The 20,315-nt window shown below is 47.6% G+C and overlaps 1 protein-coding gene across 6 annotated transcripts in view; it reads right to left on the bottom strand.

The window, feature by feature from the left end:
* Positions 1-20,315, bottom strand: part of spata20 (spermatogenesis associated 20) — a 475,652-nt gene that overhangs the window by 289,848 nt on the left and 165,489 nt on the right. For all 6 annotated transcript variants that reach the window (XM_085963329.1, XM_085963324.1, XM_085963327.1 and 3 more), the window contains exon 14: positions 6,525-6,724. In XM_085963329.1, coding sequence (XP_085819455.1) covers positions 6,525-6,724 — 200 coding nt within the window. The remainder of the gene's footprint in view (positions 1-6,524; positions 6,725-20,315) is intronic.

The raw sequence follows: 20,315 nt of genomic DNA, 5'->3' as shown, positions 1-20,315 counted from the left end.
ACGGTTTCCCACACCACAGAAAAAATCTAACAGAGCCTTGCTCTGATACAATTAGCACAACAGATTAGTGGTATAACAAAAACACTTATTATTGAACTGTTAATGTTGTCGCTTGGTGATGGTGCTGACTCTTGCTGGGACATAGTGCACAGGTGCCAGACACTTTCTGGTACCATCCAAATGGCCATTCTTCACATGTCATCCTTGACAGTGAGTGCAGCCAGAAGTGTCACAATCAAACCCAACCCGTCCTCACCTCCCACCCACACTCTCATACATATTGCAGCAGGAGTCATTGGATAGCAATCAGCAATTGGAACCCATGCTGATTCCACCATCTCCCTTCCTAAGCTGTGGGACTTAGAGCAACTGTTGCACACCAACTGCCAGCCCAGTTGAGATCAATAACTGAGCGCAGACCAGGGATGGGACCTGGGACCAGGGATCCTCCTGGTCTGTTATCCTTAGTGTTATGTTCATAAATAAACAGACGTTTTCATTATGAACAGCTAGCTTAAGCTAGTCGTTTATTCAGCCATGTGGACTAGTGTACAGGCATCCATCTTGACTACTGCCTTGTGGGTAGCCCACTACTAAACATACAGCTCCACCTAGTGTACCATTCTAGAATGACATGTTACTGATCATTACATCCCCCTTCCTTAGAGGTTAAACAAAATCAATTATCAATCAATCATAACGACATAAACATCTTCACAACAGTCAACACATTTTCAAAGCTTTACTTTGTGAACTCTAAGCTTTTCATTCTTTTATTATAGTTTTCTTTGTGCTCAAAGATTAAGGGCTAAAAATTCAGTTTGGGGCGCCCAGCTCGCCTGGGCGCCGGAATTACCGCTGCGCGCGGAGCCACTTGCGCCAGCGGGATATTCAGTTTCAGCGCCCCAAGTGGAAGCCGGCCGCTAAACAAGGGTTTCGGCGCCCCGCTTGGGGCGCTGAAACTGAATATCGGCGCGCAAAGTGCCGCAGCGCCACCCGCTGCGGCACAGCAGCCTGCGGTACTGCAGGCCTTCCTCTCACTCTTAAGGGGGAGGTGCCTGCAACAGCACGATCCCCGCTCGCGAGTGCCGGCAAATGAGCCCGGCACCAAGGAGAAGTGCCGGGCTCTCGGGAAACAGCCGGCAATGCCGCGGGGGGGGGGGGGGTGTAGGAGGCCGGGGACGGAGGTGCGGGCAGGCGGCCGCCGAAAAAGCGGCCGGTCGCACCTCCACCTTAACTCGCCCCACTACCGCCACAGGTAGGCCCGTGTACCGGTCGCTGTTTGCGGCCGGCGCGGAGGAGGCGGCAGCGACCAAATATGGGCAGCGGGGCGATAGCGGGGCGCTGCGCACACCGATGACGTCATCGGTGGCGGCGCAGCGCTACAGGCTAACGCCGCCATTAGCGCCCCGCTAAATATCGCGGTAGGTTTGGCCAGTGGCGCAAAAGCCCTCTTTGGGCGCAAACTGGTGGCACAGGCCACTGAATTTCTAGGCCTAAGTCTATCAGGCATTTTTACTTCACGTGTGGATCTTCTCAGCACAGGTAAGTCTGATGTGTTTTCATAAGAGCCTGTATGTGTGTTTGTGTTAGATTGTTCTGGTGGTGAGTGACAAGATTCAGTTGCGGCATTGTCATCGATTTGCTCTTGGATAGTTTCTTGTGTTTTCAGGAGGGAACGGCAGTTCCTCCTAAGAATCTGTCCTTCCTCAGTTCTAACAGTGTATGACCTTGGTCCTACTTCCTCAAGAACTGTAGCTTTCCTGTTCCATGCATCTGGATCCTCAATCCTGACAACATCATCCCTTGTCAATGGTTTCAGAGTTTTGGATGACTTGTCATAGTTTGATTTCTGTTTCAGCTTTAACAGTTGAAGTCTCTGTCTCAGCTCCTTACTCTGCTTTTCTTTTGCACAGCAGGGTAGCGTGGTGCGCAACTTGCGACCCATTAGGAGTTCAGCAGGTGAAGAACCAGAGTCTAAAGGGGAGGCTCGGTAGCTCAGCAGGGCGAGATAAGGATCAGACTTGCTTTCTGTTGCTTTCTTCGGTAGCTGTTTGAGAACTTGAACACCTTTCTCTGCCTTACCATTCGACTGAGCATACAGAGGACTGGATGTGATGTGTTGAAAGTCATAATGTGCTGCAAACTGTTGCCACTCCTTACAGTTGAAGCACGGACCATTGTCGCTAACGGCAATCCTGGGAATTCCATGTCTGGTGAAGGTGGATTTAACATGCATTATGACACTGCTTGCTGATGTGCTTGAGAGCAGCGCCATCTCAGGATAGTTAGAATAGTAGTCAATCACTATTAGATAGTCTTTACCATTCAAATGAAAGAGGTCCATACCAACCTTTTGCCATGGTGCTGTTGGTAAGTCAGCTACTATCACTGGTTCCTTTGCTTGTTTGTTTTGGTGTTTCTGACATGTCTCACATATGCCTATCATGTTCTCAATGTCCTTATTTATGCCAGGCCAATAAACAGTGTCTCTTGCTCTCCTTTTGCATTTTTCAATTCCGAGGTGTCCCTCATGAATCCTTTTGAGCATGTCTTGGTGTAGAGCCTGTGGAATGACTATTCTGTTCTGTTTTAGTAATAGTCCACTTGCGACACTTAACTCTGACCTGATGTGATAGTACTTTGGACAGGAACCTTTTGGCCAACCATGATGAATGTTCTCTATTACTGTTTGCAACACTGTATCTTTTACTGTTTCTTCTGCTATTTGCTTTGATTTCGTGTCTGACACGGGCAGCGCAGCAGTGACCATACTCACATGAACATCCACGTCTTCCTCAGTAGAGCTCACATGACTCATTGTGGGTGCTCGGGATAGTGCATCTGCTAACACTATGTGTTTGCCTGGTGTGTAGATCAGTTCAAAGTCATATCTTTGCAGCTTCATCATGAGTCGTTGAATCCTTGGAGACATCTCATTCAGATTTTTTTTTATGATGGCAACCAGTGGGCAGTGGTCTGTCTCAACTGTGAAGGTGGGAAGTCCATATATGTAGCCATGGAACTTTTCTAGTCCAACTACCAAGCCTAGACATTCCTTTTCAATCTGGGCATATCGACACTCAGTATCAGTCATAGACCTGGAGGCATAGGCAACAGGCTTCCAATCTTCACCCTCTGCTTGTAGCAAGATCACGCCTAGGCCATCTTTTGATGCATCCGTTGACACTTTGATTCTCTTTGTTGGGTCAAAGAAGGTGAGTACAGGTGTGGTTGTCAGCACTGTTTTGAGGTTTATCCACTCTTGTTCATGTCTTTCTGTCCATGCGAACTCATTTGTTTTATGTAGCAGGTCTCGCAGACAGGCTGTCTTGGCTGACAAGTTAGGAATGAACTTTCCAATGAAGTTTATCATCCCCATGATGCGTAGCACTCCTTTTTTGTCAGTGGGTCGGGGCATTTTGAGTATGGCGTTATACCACATCCTCCATCACCAACACAGCCTGTCCTCCTCCCAAATACCACATCCTCCATCGCCAACACAGCCTGTCCTCCTCCCAAATACCACATCCTCCATCGCCAACACAGCCTGTCCTCCTCCCAAATACCACATCCTCCATCGCCAACACAGCCTGTCCTTCTCCCAAATGCCACTTTGTAAAAATTCATTCATGGGATGCGGGTGTCGCTGGCAAGGCCGACATTTATTGCCCATCCCTAATTGCCCTCGAGAAGGTGGTGGTGAGCTGCCTTCTTGAACAGCTGCAGTCCATGAGGTGTTTCCCTAATGGTTTGATACAACTGAGTGGCTTGCTAGGCCATTTCAGAGGGCAGTTAAGAGTGAGTCTGGAGTCACATATAGGCCAGACCGGTTAAGGGCAGCAAATTTCCTTTCCTAAAGGACATTAGTGAACCAGATGGATTTTTACGACAAACCGGCAGTTTCATGGTCACCATTACTGATACTAGCAGTTTATTCCAGGTTTATTTAATTAACTGAATTTAAATTCCACAGCTGCCGTGGTGGGATTTGAACTCATCTCTGCGGGTCATTAGTCCAGGCCTCTGGATTACTGGTCCACTAACATATGCGGGGACCACTGTGTTACCGTCCCCGCATCCTCCATCGCCAACAGAGAATGCCCTCCTCCCAAATATCGTGTCCTCAATCTCCAATCGGTTGGGTTTTTACAACAATCCAACAGCTTTCATGGGTCTTTTTCTCCCCTGCTGCTCGACCACAAATTACCAGAATTATTGCATCCAGTTTGACAACAATTGGGATTTTAACTCACATCCCCATAGTTGCCAGTCCAGTATCATATCACAACTATCATAACGGATCTTTTACGTCCACCTGAGGGAGGAGACGGGGCCTCGGTTTAACGTCTCATCCAAAGGACGGATTTGCACAATTGCTGCCTGCTATTTTAACGCGGGCATTAACCTGTTTGTTTTAACAGAGTGACACTTGTGTTGAGAAGGTGCTCTGGGCAGCCACGCTAAATGAGCACTAAAAAGAGCACAAAGGGGATAATCAACCCCAAGTCAAACTTCACTTCAATGTAACCACGGAGACACCGAGGCTTTTGTCGAATCTTTCTGCCACGTTTTCAAGCAGTCAGAATCCAGTTCGGATTCCTGGTGCCGGTACAAGTCGATTGTATTTCTTTCCCTCTCCAAACTCCAGCGACGTTGCAGAAGGAAAAGGCTAGAGCTGCACTGTTAAAGGGAACCGATCATTACGCGGACTGCTGTTATCAGGGAATGTCAGCCACTCTGTACAGTCCTTAGGGAACCAAGCGTTTGACAGACAATCTTCTGTTGTGTAATGTCAGGAGCACCCTCCTCTTCTCATTTTATCCATCATCACTTCTCGCCTCCAATCTATCAGCGGCGGACACAAGGCGCCGATCACGCCCAGTGCTGGATTGCGAGCCCCCTCCCCCCACCTCCTTTTCACAAACAAGCGGGCATATTTCACAGGGGAACAATGTCCGGTGGCATTCTGCCTGGGGCACGGTTAGATGCGTCTGCTTTATCAACACAAAGAAGATGTCATTCTGGAATGGAGGCAGGCGACCGGCGTACTGTACTGCTGACCTTTTTAGATTGCTACTCGGAGGGAAATTGTACCCGACAGATACCATGTTCCAAATCAATACATAATGCACTTGATACACTTGTCAAAGGGAATTTGCCAAAAGGTGCAGAGGTTGAACTTAACATATCCCTGCACCGCAGAAAAGCAGTACAATAACAACAACTTGTATTTATATAGCGCCTTCAAGCTAGTAAAAACTTTGCTACGCTTCACAGGAGTGTAATCAGACAAAAAGTGACACAGAGCCAAGAAAGAGACATTAGGAAAGGTGAGCAAATGGTGGGCCAAAGGGGTAGGTTTTAAGGGGCATCTTAAAGGTGGCGAGACAGAGGGGTTTAGACAGGGAATTTCAGAGCTCAAGACCTAGACAGCTGAACGCATGGTTGCCAATAGTGGAGCGAAGGATGTATGGGATGGACAAGAGGCCAGGCTTGGAGGAGCACAGAGTTCTCAGAGGGGTGTAAGGCTGGAGGAGGTTAAATAAACAGGGTGGGGGTGGCGGCCATGGAGGGATCTGAACACGAGGTACAGAATTTTTCAATCACGGCATTGCCGGGCAGGGAGCCAGATGGTGATTGTTGGCAAGCTGTTCATGGCTGAGCTCAATCCTGCCCTTCGCCCATACAATTCCCAGCAGCATCAGAAGTGGGAATCTTGGTTCATTTTGCCTCTCACCAGCCCAAAGACACAGAGGTCAATTATGGCAGCCCCAATCTCCAGCCGGGCTGAGATGAACTAACGCAACACAGACCAAGGACTGTACCCGAGATCTTACTACTTTGAATGGCTCATTATCACCCCAGGCAGCGCACTTACTCACTGATCACTGCAGAGCCAACTTAACTAAGTATTTGGATCCATGGTGAGACTTGGGTTGGTCACATGGAGCTGATCATTCAACAAAAGCTTGGTAAAATCATAATAATGGACAAACAGGCAGGCCCAATGTGAAGACCACTGCTTTGCAAGCCCAGTTCAAATAGCACACAACATGCTACACATGACTCTATGTAACATCAACATCTCCAATTAGTCAATAAAGGAAAACTGCTAAATTAATTACCAGTTTGAGCACCATTAACAATGCCAGGCATAGCCTACACTCTCCGCTGGTACCCAATTCTGCACCATTAACAATACCAGATTTATCCTGTATTCGCCGCCTGTACCTGATTCTGCGCTGTTAACAGTACGAACTTTAGTCTGTCATCTCTGTACGTACCTGTTTGAGCACCATTAACAATGCCAGCTAAAGCCTGTACTGTCTGCCTGTTCCTGATTCTGCACCATTATCAATAGTCATAGTCTGTACTGTTCGTCTGTACCAGTTTCAGCATCATTAACAATACCAGACTTAGCCTGTACTCCCCGGAAGTACCAGTTTCAGCACCAACCATAGCTTGTACCCGATTCCGCGCTGTTAACAGCATGAACTTTAGTCTGTAATCCCCATGCGTACCTGTTTGAGTGGGTGATGTTGCGCCATCAGGGCAATGACCATTTCTGGCAGTGCCATGGGAATATTATTCAGCAGTTTTTCAAATGCTGCCACGAGCTGCCTTGATCTGTCGGCCCAGTCTGGCCGGTTGGTGAAGTTTGCCAGGCGCATGAGGTTGGAAGCAGCCACTGCGTTGCCACTGGGCTCCGCGCCATCCTGATCTGTTTTAAAAATAAGAAAAATTAAACAATTTTTAAAAAAAGAACCATGACCTGCCCTCTATCACTTGAATTGAAACATTACTGAACTGTGAAGGTTCAGACAGTGAAAAGTAACTCCCCTCTTCAGCTGGTAGTGTAGCAGTTCAGCGGTCCATGTAGTATCCCTCGGAGAGAAACAGCATGAGAAAATTGTGAGCAAAATTAAAATCGAGGTTCTCAAGCGAGAAAGAAAAGAGTTTGCATTTATACAGCACCTAATCATATCTTTAGGGTTTGGTCAAAAAAACTTCACAACCAATCAATTGAAGTCTCGTCACACGGCAGCCAATATGCACACAGCAAGGTCCTACAGACAGTATGATGCGGTGATAACCAGTCAATCTATTTTAATTGGTTATCATGTCTCTCAGAAATGTCTCAAAACATTTCACATACAAAGAAAGAAGGAACTTGCACTTATATAGCGCCTTTCGCATCCTCGGGATGTCCCAACGCGCTTCACAGCCAATGAATTGTTTTTAAAGTGCAGTATAAATATTATATAGGCAAACACAGTAGCCATTTTGCACAAAGCAAGGTCCCACAAACAGCAACGTGATCAATAGCAGTTAATCTATTTTTTTGGTGGTGTTAATTGAGGGAGGAATGTTCACTAGGATACCAGAACTCCTTGCTCTTCCTCAAATTTGGCCATGACATCTTTAACATCCACCCAAACCTCAGGAATAGGTAGACAGGGCCTCACTTTAACATTTCATCTGAAATATGGGCATTTCCTTCGACCCTCTATGCTAAAGTCCATCGAATATTATGGGGCAATTCTCCCTGGATACTTTAGGCACTAAAGAGCCTCCGAGGCGGCCAAGATGGGGTCTTGAGCTGCAATGCCGGTTTAGCTCGCGTTTAGTGCAAGGCGCCATCTTGGTAAAGGAGTTGGCGTGCATGTTTGGAAGGGCCGCCTGGAGAATTGTTAAGGGGCTGATTGGCAATTAAATTGGCATTAAAGAGGCTGCACGGCATTTTGGTGCCAACGCTTCAATTAACATCTAACAGCGAGTAGCTGAACAGGAGTAAACAAGTCATTGCTGAGAATTTCAAGCACTACTTAAAGCTATGCTCAGCTTTCACTGTTCAATTGCTGCTGGAGGTTTGAAGAGGACTTTGAGACACATTGGGAGAGTTTACGTGACACTTCGTCAAGACTTCACCAACACTCTATCAACATTTATTCCTGAAATTCTCTGAGGACTTCACCTAAAGAGAGCGCTGTGCCACTCAACCTTATTGGACACCTTACAGGAGTCACCAGGAGAAAGGGAGTGCTTGGTCATGGGCATCTTGCTAGGGGTTCCCCTCGATCTGGGGGAGGACATGAGGCCAGGCAGAGCAGCACCATCTGCTGCAGGAGAGAGGGACAGGAGGGCAAGGTGGCGTCCTTCCACCCCTGTGGATACAGGACATCCCTCCTCCCCTGGACCTCCTCCATCAGGACCTCCAGTGCTGCATCCGAGAACCTGTGCGCCCTCTCCTTCGGTCCCTGAGCCATCCTCAAACATTCCGTTGTGTGTCAGCCAGAGCACGCCACACCTTCAGTAGAGGTGGGTGCGAGGAGCCCACATATACTGCTCCACGAAAATTGCTTCTAAACAGCGCTTGAGTGCTAAACCTGCAAGTGTCTGTTTTAGGTCCTCCAGGCACGTTTAAATCATGGTAATCATCAATTAGCCTCAAAATTGCAAGCTAAAACCAGACTTTCAAACAGGCGTGTCTTATTAGCACAGCACCCATTTAGTGCCTGGTTTCTCACTTTCACCAAAGTAACCGCCACAGTATTTTCTCCCTTTCCTATTTCTCTTTCATTCTCTGACATTCCACTTCCATTCTCTTATTGGTTCTCTCTTTCTCTCATCACATTTCCTCTCAGTGTTCTGTTATACGTCGCAATTATTTTTAATGCTCCCAATCAAATTGCTGTCATTTCTTGCCGTTTTTCTTAGAGTCATAGAGTCAGAGTAATACAGCACGGATAGAGGCCCTTCGGCCCATCGTGTCCGTGCCGGCCATCAAGCCCTGTCTAATCTAATCCCATATTCCAGCATTTGGCCCGTAGCCTTGTATGCTATGGCATTTCAAGTGCACATCCAAATGCTTCTTAAATGTTGTGAGGGTTTCTGCCTCCACAACCCTTTCAGGCAGTGAGTTCCAGACTCCAACCACCCTCTGGGTGAAAAAGTTCTTTCTCAAATCCCCTCTAAACCTCCCGCCCTTTACCTTGAATCTATGCCCCCTAGTTATTGACCCCTCTACTAAGGGAAAAAGCTCCTCAGCATCCATCCTATCTATGCCCCTCATAATTTTGTACACCTCAATCATGTCCCCCCTCAGCCTCCTCTGCTCCAAGGAAAACAAACCCAATCTGCCCAGTCTCTCTTCATAGCTGAAGCGCTCCAGCCCTGGTAACATCCTGGTGAACCTCCTCTGCACCCTCTCTAACGCGATCACATCCTTCCTGTAGTGTGGCGGCCAGAACTGCACACAGTATTCCAGCTGTGGCCTAACCAGTGTTTTATACAGCTCCATCATAACCTCCTTGCTCTTATATTCAATGCCTCGGCTAATGAAGGCAAGTATCCCATATGCCTTTTTTACCACCTTATCCACCTGTTCCGCCGCCTTCAGGGATCTGTGTACTTGCACACCCAGATCCCTCTGACCCTCCGTCTTGCCTAGGGTCTTTCCATTCATTGTGTATTCCTTTGCCTTGTTAGTCCCCCCAAAGTGCATCACCTCGCACTTTTCCGGGTTAAATTCCATTTGCCACTGTTCCGCCCATCTGACCAACCCATCTATATCGTCCTGCAGACTGAGGCTACCCTCCTCGCTATTTACCACCCTACCAATTTTTGTATCATCCGCGAACTTACTGATCATACCCTTTACATTCATATCCAAGTCATTAATGTAGACCACAAACAGCAAGGGACCCAGCACCGATCCCTGTGGTACCCCACTGGCCACAGGCTTCCAGTCACAAAAACAACCTTCGACCATCACCCTCTGCCTTCTGCCACTAAGCCAGTTTTGTATCCAATGTGCCAAGGCACCCTGGATTCCATGGGCTCTTACCTTCTTGACCAGTCTCCTGTGCGGGACTTTATCGAAGGCCTTACTGAAATCCATGTATACCACATCCACTGCGTTACCCTCATCCACACACCTAGTCACCCCCTCAAAAAACTCAATCAAATTAGTCAGACATGATCTTCCCTTGACAAAGCCATGTTGACTATCCCTGATTAATCCTTGCCTCTCCAAGTGGAGACAAATTTTGTCCCTCAGGATTTTTTCCAATAATTTTCCTACCACTGATGTTAGGCTCACTGGCCTATAGTTCCCCGGTTTTTCCCTACTACCCTTCTTGAATAATGGTACATTAGCGGTTCTCCAGTCCTCTGGCACATCCCCTGTGGCCAGAGAGGTCCTGAATATATGTGTTAGAGCCCCCGCAATCTCCTCCTTTGCCTCACACAGCAGCCTGGGATACATTTCATCCGGGCCTGGGGATTTATCCATTTTTAGGCCAGCTAAAACCGCCAATACCTCCTCCCTCTCGATGTTAATATGTTCGAGCATATCACAGTCCCCCCGCCCTATTTCTATGTCTACATCGTCCTTCTCCATAGTGAAAACAGATGCAAAAAATTCATTTAGAACCCCTCCTACATCTTCCGGCTCCACACACAGATTGCCACTTTTGTCCCTAATGGGCCCTATTTTTTCCCTAGTTATCCTCTTACCCTTAATATACTTATAAAACATCTTCGGATTTTCCTTTATTTTGCTCGCCAGTGTTATTTCATGGCCCCTCCTTGATCTCCTAATTTCTTTTTTAAGTATCCCCTGCACTTTTTGTACTCCTCTAGGGCTTCCTCCGTCTTTAGCCTTTTGTATCTACCAAAAGCCCTCCTTTTTTTTCTAATCCATTCTCGTATATCCCCTGACATCCAAGGTTCCCTGTGGTTTTTGGAACCACCCTTGACCTTTACGGGAACATGTTGCCATTGTATGATCTCAATCTCCCTTCTGAAAGCCTCCCATTGCTCCGATGCGGATTTTCCTACAAGTAGCTGATCCCAGTCCATTTTGGCCAGATCCTGCCTTATCCTATTAAAATCGGCCTTCCCCCAATCTTCTCCCCATTATTTTATAATCTCCATATTTCCCGTCCTTCCCTTCTCCATTTCCTTCCCCTCTGTGCCAGAGGCAGCAGGAGGGAGCCCATGAGGTCACCTGATAAGATTGGAGTTTATAGGGAGCTCCTTCAAAGGGAAGGTGGGAGATGAAGAGGCAACGAGGGACAATTTGTAAGAGCCATGGCCCATCATTCAGGAAGCCAGAACATTAAAGAAAGAATTTGCATTTATATAGCGCCTTTCACGACCACAGGACGTCCCAAAGCGCTTTACAGTCATTGAAGTATTATTGAAGTGTAGTCACTGTTGTAATGTAGGAAACGCGGCAGCCAATTTGCGCACAGCAAACTCGCACAAACAGCAATGTGATAATGACCAGATAAACTGTTTTAACAATGTTGGTTGAGGGATAAATATTGGCCAGGACACCAGGGAGCACTCCCCTGCTCTTCTCTGAAATAGTGCCGTGGGATCTTTTATGTCCACTTGAGAGGTTTAGCGTCTCATCCGAAAGACGCCACCTCCGACAGTGCAGGGCTGCCTCAGTACTGCACGGGGCGTCAGCGTGCTCAAGTCCACGATCTTCTGACTCAAGAGGTGAGTGTGCCACGGCTGACAGCTACATTAGATTAATAATACTTAATAAGTAGCTGACATTAGTTAGCTGCTCATTAAGCATCTCCTCACACTCCAACCAGACACCATTGCTGTCAAATTTTTAAAAATTTGTTCTTGGGATGTGAGTGATGTTGGACTGCTTCCTTGTTCTTTTTCGTCTTGTTACTTTAAATGCCAGATTACACACACACTCAATTGTAGCAATGCAGGATCAGGACTTTATTGAAACTCCATACTTCACAAAAGCAGTATGAGAGCTCTGTGAGACATCACACTTTACAATTCCAGTATGAGCTCCGTGGGACATCATACTCTCACGATTCCAGTATGAGCTGTTGAATAGTGATTCACTCACATCTCGCATACCAAATTTCACCTTTAATTACTACATTCCATGCATACCACCGCTAAATCATAATACATACAAATGACAACAGAATAACAGCATGAACTAAACGAACATGCACTTCCATAAACACGCGTGACCTAATTGCCGTCATAAACTCTTCCCATCCCCCTAAACACAAGTGACCAAGCCGACATATTCCAGACCATTACAGATATGGCTGAATGACTCTTACACATTCTACTATTTTACTTTCCTATGAAGATATCCTTGCTTTTAGGCCTGTTTATACAATTTACAACATATGATCAGCAGAAAGCGGTTTCAACTCATCATATGCTGATCCCACAGACTGCTCAGAAAGAACATTTGAGATACTCGGGTAATGCGGACATTTGCTCCCACAGGTGACACTGGCAAGGCAGCATTTATTGCCCTTTGCAAGATGCCCTGAGGCGATTAAGAGTCAACCAGATAGTGTGAGATTGGAGTTACGTGTAGTCCAGACTAGGTAGGGTGGCCGGTCCCTACCCTGAAGAACATTATGACAATCTGACAGCTTTCGTTGTGTCTGGTGCTGGCCCACAAATGACCATAATAGCCATTGTAGAATTTAAACTCACAACCTCTAGGTTGCTAATCCAGTATGATAACCACGACATACCGCACCCTATATTGAAATCCTCCCATCACACCAAAGCCTGTTCCTGTCTTTACTCAATGCCAGCAGCTCTGCAACTTCCAGAAAGACTGTTTAGATAGCAATGAGGAACAGGAGTATACCATTCACCTCCTTGAGCCTGTTCCACCATTCAATTAGGTAATGGTTGATCTGTATCTCAACTCCAATTACTCGCCTTTGCTTCATATCCCTCGACACCCTTACCTAACAAAATCAATCAACCTCAGTCTTGGAGTGGGCCTTTGGCGTAGCGGTAGCATCCTTGCCGCTGGGCCAGAAGGCATAGGGTTTCGAACCCCGCTCCAGACAGTCCCGGCAAGTGGAGTCGGAGCTCCGGCTCTAAATTCTAGGTTGACATCCAGCGGGATACTTGCGTCCGTGGGTGTGGGTGGCCCCCTCCCCTCCCCCCCCCCCCCCCCCGTATGGGTTGTGGGAGCCCGTAAAACCCTCCCGCCATAGGACTCACCACCCTAATGGCTGGTACGAAGATGGTTACGGTCACGGAAGGAGCGTTAATCGTGGCCAGAAATCCTTCCACCACTTCATACAGTTCCCCAAAGGGAACAGTGTGAAGACACGGACGACGACCTCAGTCTTGAAAATTTCAATTGACCCCCAGCATCCACAGCTTTTTGGGGCAAGAGTTCCAGATTCCCACCGCCCTTTGTGTGAAGAAGTGCTTCCTGAGGCCACCCCTGAATGGCCTAGCTTTCATTTTGCAATTATGCCCCCTTGTTCTGGATTCACCCACCAGAGGAAATAGTTTCTCTGTATCTACCCTCGAATCTCCTTATAATTTTAAAAACCTCAATTAGATTACCCCTCAACTTCTAAACTCAAGCAGTGGGAAACCTTCCTGATATTTCGCTCCCTAATCCAGGGGTGTTTAGGTTAAGTGGAGGGGTTTGAAATAAAACACAAGGGGGTAGACCTTGACTTCGGGCGATAGTGTAAAACGAGTGAAGCCTATTTTACATCTCTCCTGATTTTTAATTCCATAAAGTCACGATCTACCCCAAAGATGCCAATATACTTGAGGGACAGGGAGCCAGTGGCGACCAACAAGGACAGGGGTGCGGGGATTTGCGAAGGATAAAGCACAGGATGAGTTAGACTGCTTTCCTTTACAAACATATGGAGATATTTCCAGCCGTGTTCCTGTCTTTAAAGTGCTTACCCCGTACAGTCATCGACTGCAGCAAGGAAGAGGCAAGGATTTATCAATAAACATTTACAGCATTTTATCTGTCGTTAATTTTAATACAAGTTAATTTAAAACTTAAATTCCTCGCCATCCTTTATTTAGATTGTAACAGCAACTTAAATATACACCCCCATTTCCCCGATTATTAATCGCAATTGCAATGATAAATGCAACCCTTCCAACGCTCTCTCATTTTAAGGGTGACACTCACTGCTGAACAGTTGATATCAGCTTTTAATGTGCACACTTACCTCATTACTCAATTTCCTAGTATGTTTTGTATTAAACTGAATAAATGATGGTTTTCTGATAACCCAAGCTTCTGAAGGCCTACTGGTGCCCCAGAATCACAGGATAATATGGCCACACTTTCAGCACGTGACTCAGTTTTCGCCCTCATAAAATTTAATCAAGGTCAATGACTATCTCCAACAAGCAAGAGTCTAACCACCGCCCCTTGTCATTTAACGGTATTATCATCGATGAGTTTCCCCACCATCAACATCCTGGGGGTCACCATTGACCAGAAACTTAACTGGACCAACCACGTAAATACTGTGGCTACAAGAGCAGGTCAGAGGCTGGGTATTCTGTGGCGAGTGTCTCACCTCCTGACTCCCCAAAGCCTTTCCACCATCTACAAGGCACAAGTAAGGAGTGTGATGGAATACTCTCCACTTGCCTGGATGAGTGCAGCTCCAACAACACTCAAGAAGCTCGACACCATCCAGTACAAAGTAGCTCACTTGATTGGCACCCCATCCATCACCTTAAACATTCACTCCCTCCACCACCGGCGTACCGTGGCTGCAGTGTGTACCATCTACAAGATGCACTGCAGCAACTTGGCAAGAGTTCTTTGACAGCACCTCCCAAACCCACCATACATCTACCACCGAGAAGGACAAGGGCAGCAGGCGCATGGGGACACCACCACCTCCAAGTTCCTCCCCAAGCCACACACCACCCTGACTTGGAAATATATCGCCATTCCTTCATCGTCGCTGGGTCTAAATCCTGGAACTCCCTCCCTAACAGCACTGTGGAGTACCTTCATCACACGGACTGCAGCGGTTCAAGGAGGCCCACCACCACCTTCTCAAGGGCAATTAAGGATGGGCAATAAATGCTGGCCTTGCCAGCGATGCACACATCCCATGAATGAATTAAAAAAAACTGAATTATGTGGACGACTATCTATTAATGTTGAGATAAATTGAGAGTCTGAAGACGATAGGGAGCCCTAAAGATCTGTATAATAGCTTCTTAATACCACTAGGTGTCTCTGACAAACCTTGTACAGTCTACTTCTCTTAATTCAAATTGTGATAATTCCATGTTTTTAATAACTACAATCCCAATTTACAATGTTATGCTGTTTAATTCAAAATACTGGATAATTCAAAAAAAAATTTAGCACAAAAAAAGATTTTGATCCATCGGGAATAGCCTGTAACTACAAAGGTAACACAGAATTGGGAATAGAATCTTGACTTCATCAAGGATGGAAGTTATGTGATTCTCTGGGAGGCTCAGTGAGGTTAGCCTTCAGTAGCTGAGCCATGCAGACCAGGGAGGTTCCAGGTTCATAACCTGCTCTGTGCTAAATTAGCTAATCGCAACTGGAACAAAGGCGAATGACACTGCATTCAGCCCGACCAGCCTTGGACTTAGGGAGGTGGCAATCAGCCAGGGTTTGCTGCTCTTCATCACTATCCCTCCTTGTCTGCCATGGATGTTGGTTGAGGGAAGCTTCGGGCTTGGCTGTGATCATTGCCTCATTCCCCCACCCCCGTGCCCAACTTGGTAATGCTTAATATCTAATCTAAAGGAGCCTTCAGGAGAAGGGAGAAGATCAGGAACCTACTTTTCCAACTATGTGTTTTTCCAAAAATGTCTGCATTGGTTTTTGTTGGACTTCTTTTGAAAAACAGCTTGGAATGGACAAGGGACTTATGATAGCACATTGGGGAGCTATTTCCAGCAAAATTACACCAATGCTTCCACCCTTTCAGAACCTCACCACAGAGCTTTGAGCTTAATTTTCATAGAGTAGAACAGTAGTCAACTAGCTTGGTCAACAGTAGCAGCTTTTAGGTGGCCAACTATGAGAAAAATCCATATAAATGGTGGCCAACATGAAAACAATGTCTGTCTTTGTACTGGGGATTACAGATTTGAACTGTGTCCAGCTGGTGACAAACTTAGGACCTTTACAGTCCGAAAGAGTACTTTCATCCCATCAGTTTGGGCTGGGGGACCAAACCCTTTTTTCACTTGTGAAAAGATAGTATCTGAATTTACTGAAGTCTTTTAAGAAAGGACTTGACAAGCTCTGGAGTGAGAAGCACATCAGGTGAGGGGGACATTTAGTGAAGTTCAGCATGGGTACCCAAGATCTCCTGGAACTTGCTCGATTGTCTTGTGAAATTAGGGAGGGATTTCCAAGAGGTTTTCCTGAAATTGGCCATGGGTTTTTTTTGTTCATTTTGTCTCCCCCAGGCATAAATATTATTAGCAATTGAGGAGGATAGTGCCCATTTCACTGTCTAAGGGATGGTGTATAAGCATTGATGGGCCTAATGGTCATCTAACAGATGGGGTAAGCATTGATGGGCCTGATAATCATTTCTCATCCTTCTGTCTGACGTTCAAAAAGATATTAATCATGAATTTCTAATTTCCTAACATTAAGTGAGTACTACAGTTATTGAGAAATATCCTTATTAAAAAAAACACATTTCTGATGAAGGGTTCAATCTTTCTTTCTCTTTCAGACACTAATCAAGCTACTGTGCATTTCCAGAAATTTCTTTATTTTTCCCCACGGATTTTTCTGGTTATTTTTTGTCGGAATAAAATTATGTAATTTTTTTTCAGATAAACCTTTCAATTTTTTTCTCCCAATTTTCTCCTCTCCTTAAGGTGTTGCCTCCACTTTGGGATACAGGTGCACGAGCAGCAACAACCCTCTGGTACCTCATTCCGTGTGGCTACCCTTCACGTGAGCCTCGGCTGTTCGACCCATGGATGGCATCACAGTTACGCTCTATTCTATCCTCACTTGACATCCACAAGCGCACTTTCCAGCAGGAGTGACTGGAGAGTGACCAGTGGGAAACCCCTGGACAATTATCCCATTCCTATCTCACAGCCGCGAAGGTCAGTTACAGTGCTCCAACAGTTGAGCTGGCTGAGATCAGCTCACTCAGCACAGACTGGGGAGCGAACCTACAATATTCCTCCTCTGCATCACCCCTGTGCTCGCTGACCTACATTGATTCTGGTCCAGCAACGCTTCAAATTAAAAATTCTCATCATTGTTTTCATATCCCTCCATGACCTTGCTTCTCCCTATCTCTGTAATCTCCTCCAGTCCTGCAAGCCTTCGAGATCTCTGCACTCCTCCAATTCTGGCCTCCAGCGCATCCCTGATTTTAATCACTCCACCATTGGCGGTCGTGCCTTCAGCTGCCTAGGCCCTAAGCTCTGAAATTCCCTCCCTAAACCTCTCCGCCTCTTTCCTCTTCCCTCCTTATGTGGCTCGGTGTTAAATTTTGTTTGATAATGCTCCTGTGAAGCGCATTGGGACATTTTACTGCATTAAAGGCGCTATATAAATGCAAGTTGTTGTTGTACTGATCATGTGATCACCCACTAACCCATGATGATCGGTGTCTCTTCATCTCACTTCAGTATAGTTCAGATACTCCTGCTCAAGGGACTGAACGGACTACTTTCTGGTTGGAATTCAAGTGGTCAGTTACTCGAAATAAATTATAAACAAGTCCTCAGCTTTGACAGTTTATTATAAATTAATAATCTGGTTTCTGTTTTTAAATCTGCATTTTACATGTTGATATACCTATCAATTCGTCCAATAAAAAGCGACGAGTTAGGAACGTAACTAAAGGTTTTTATTGACTAAATAACAGAGCCCACCCTCGTGGGTGATCGGGTCCAACAAGGAGGAATACCAGTCGACTACCTTTATACCTGGGCAGGTAGGTGGAGCCATGGGCGGAGTCGGAGGTGGTCAGCCCAGGTATAACAGCGCGACAAGAGGCGACCTCGTATAGTGATACAACAGTGAGAACAGTGAGAACAATACAACAGTGATAACTATAGTGTAACGATAGTGAACGATAAAAGTGGTTTACCACATTCACCCCTTGTTTAGATTTGAGTCCGGCGGGGTGAAGTGTACTACCAGTTCTGGTATGTCAGTCTGTCCGGAGGCCTCGTAAGCCTCTCCGATCGTCGCAGCGGCGGTGCTGCATTATCCGGTGTTAATGCTGGTGTCTGCGTGGTCGGCGAAGGCTCGTGGGGTTCCGGCATGCCGTCTACCTGGGCTGGAATTGGGGGGGTGGTAGGGGGGGGTAAAGGTGGTGTCTCCGGAGTGCCCGAGGGTGCGAGGTCTCGTAAGGAGACAGTGTCCTCCCGCCCGTCTGGGTAAGCCACGTAGGCGTACTGGGGGTTGGCGTGCAGGAGGTTCACCCTCTCGACCAGGGGGTCCGTTTTATGGGCCCTCACGTGCTTTCGCAGCAAGACGGGCCCCGGAGAGGTCAGCCAGGTTGGTAGAGTGGTTCCCGTAGTCGACTTCCTGGGGAAAACAAACATTCGTTCATGGGGGGTGGCGTTAACGGCAGTGCAAAGTAGTGACCGGATGGAGTGCAGCGCTGTCGGGAGGACTTCCTGCCAGCGGGAGGTTGGGAGGCCCTTAGACTTTAAGGCTAAGAGGACGGCCTTCCATACCGTCGCGTTCTCTCTTTCCACCTGGCCGTTCCCTCGGGGGTTGTAGCTGGTGGTCCTACTTGCTGCAATACCTCTCGCTAGTAGGAACTGACGGAGTTCCTCGCTCATGAAGGAGGAGCCCCGGTCACTATGTATATAGTTCGGGAACCCGAACAAGGCGAAGAGGTCGTTCAGGCACTTGATGACCGTGGTACTGGTCATGTCTGGGCAGGGGAAGGCAAAAGGGAAACGGGAGTACTCATCAACGATGTTGAGGAAGTACACATTGCGGTCAGATGATGGTAGAGGCCCCTTAAAGTCGATGCTCAGGCGCTCGAAGGGGCGGGTGGCCTTGATCAGGCTTGCTCTGTCCGGCCTATAGAAGTGCGGTTTGCACTCGGCGCAGGTCTGGCAGTTCCTGGTCATGGTCCTGACCTCCTCGATGGAGTAGGTCAGGTTGCGGGCCTTAATGAAATGGTAAAGTCTGGTGACCCCGGGGTGGCAGAGGTCGTTGTGGAGGGTCTGAAGTCTATCAATATGCGCGCTGGCGCATGTAATTCGTGAAAGAGCATCAGGGGGTTCGTTCAGCTTACCTGGCCGGTACAAGATATCATAATCGTAGGTGGAGAGCTCGATTCTCCACCTAAAGATCTTGTCATTCTTGATTTTGCCCCTCAGCTTGTTATTAAACATGAAAGCAACCGAACGTTGGTCGGTGAGGAGGGTAAATCGTTTGCCTGCCAGGTAATGCCTCCAGCGCCGTACCGCCTCCACAATTGCCTGGGCTTCCTTCTCGACCGACGAGTGTCGGATCTCGGGGCCCTGTAGGGTCCTTGAGAAGGCGGCCACCGGCCTCCCCTCCTGGTTAAGGGTAGCGGCTAGGGCGAAGTCGGATGCATCGCTCTCCACTTGGAAGGGGATGGACTCATCCACTGCGTGCATTGTGGCCTTGGCTATGTCTCCTTTGATGAGGGAGAAGGCCGCGCACGCTTCCTCCGTGAGGGGGAAGGATGTGGACTTCATGAGGGGTCTGGCTTTGTCCGCATAATTGGGCACCCATTGGGCATAGTAGGCGAAGAGCCCCAGGGTTCTCTTAAGTGCCTTAGGGCAGTGGGGGAGGGGTAGCTCCATGAGGGGGCGCATTCTTTCGGGGTCGGGGCCGATGAGTCCGTTCTCTACTACACAGCCAAGGATGGCAAGGCGCGAGGTGTTAAACACACATTTCTCCTTATTGTAGGTGAGGTTCAGCCGTTGGGCCGTACGGAGGAATTTCTCCAGATTCACGTCATGGTCCTGCCGGTCGCGGCCGCAGATGGTGACGTTATCTAGATAGGTGAATGTGGCCTGCAGTCCGTTCTGGTCAACCATCCGGTCCATCTCCCTTTGGAAGACCGAGACCCCGTTGGTGACACCGAAGGGGACCCTAAGGAAGTGGTATAGGCGCCCATTCGCCTCGAAGGCGGTTTACTGGCGGTCCTCGGGGTGGATAGGGAGTTGGTGGTAGGCCGACTTAAGGTCGATGGTCGAGAATACGCGGTATTGTGCAATCTGATTGACCATGTCAGATATGCGGGGAAGGGGGTATGCGTCCAGCTGGGTGTATCTGTTTATGGTCTGGCTGTAGTCGATGACCAGGCGATTTTTATCGCCGGTCTTAACGACCACGACCTGGGCACGCCAGGGGCTGTTGCTCCCCTCGATAATGCCCTCTTTCAGGAGGCGCCGCACCTCAGAGCTAATGAAGGCTCTGTCCCCAGCGCTGTACCGCCTGCTCTTGGTAGCGACGGGTTTGCAGTCGGGGGTGAGGTTAGCGA

This window comes from Somniosus microcephalus, chromosome 21 (genome assembly GCF_052327205.1).
Source record: "Somniosus microcephalus isolate GS21.2 chromosome 21, FLI_Smic_1.0, whole genome shotgun sequence".
Lineage (NCBI taxonomy): Eukaryota > Metazoa > Chordata > Chondrichthyes > Squaliformes > Somniosidae > Somniosus > Somniosus microcephalus.
This window is presented reverse-complemented; position numbering and strand designations above follow the sequence as displayed.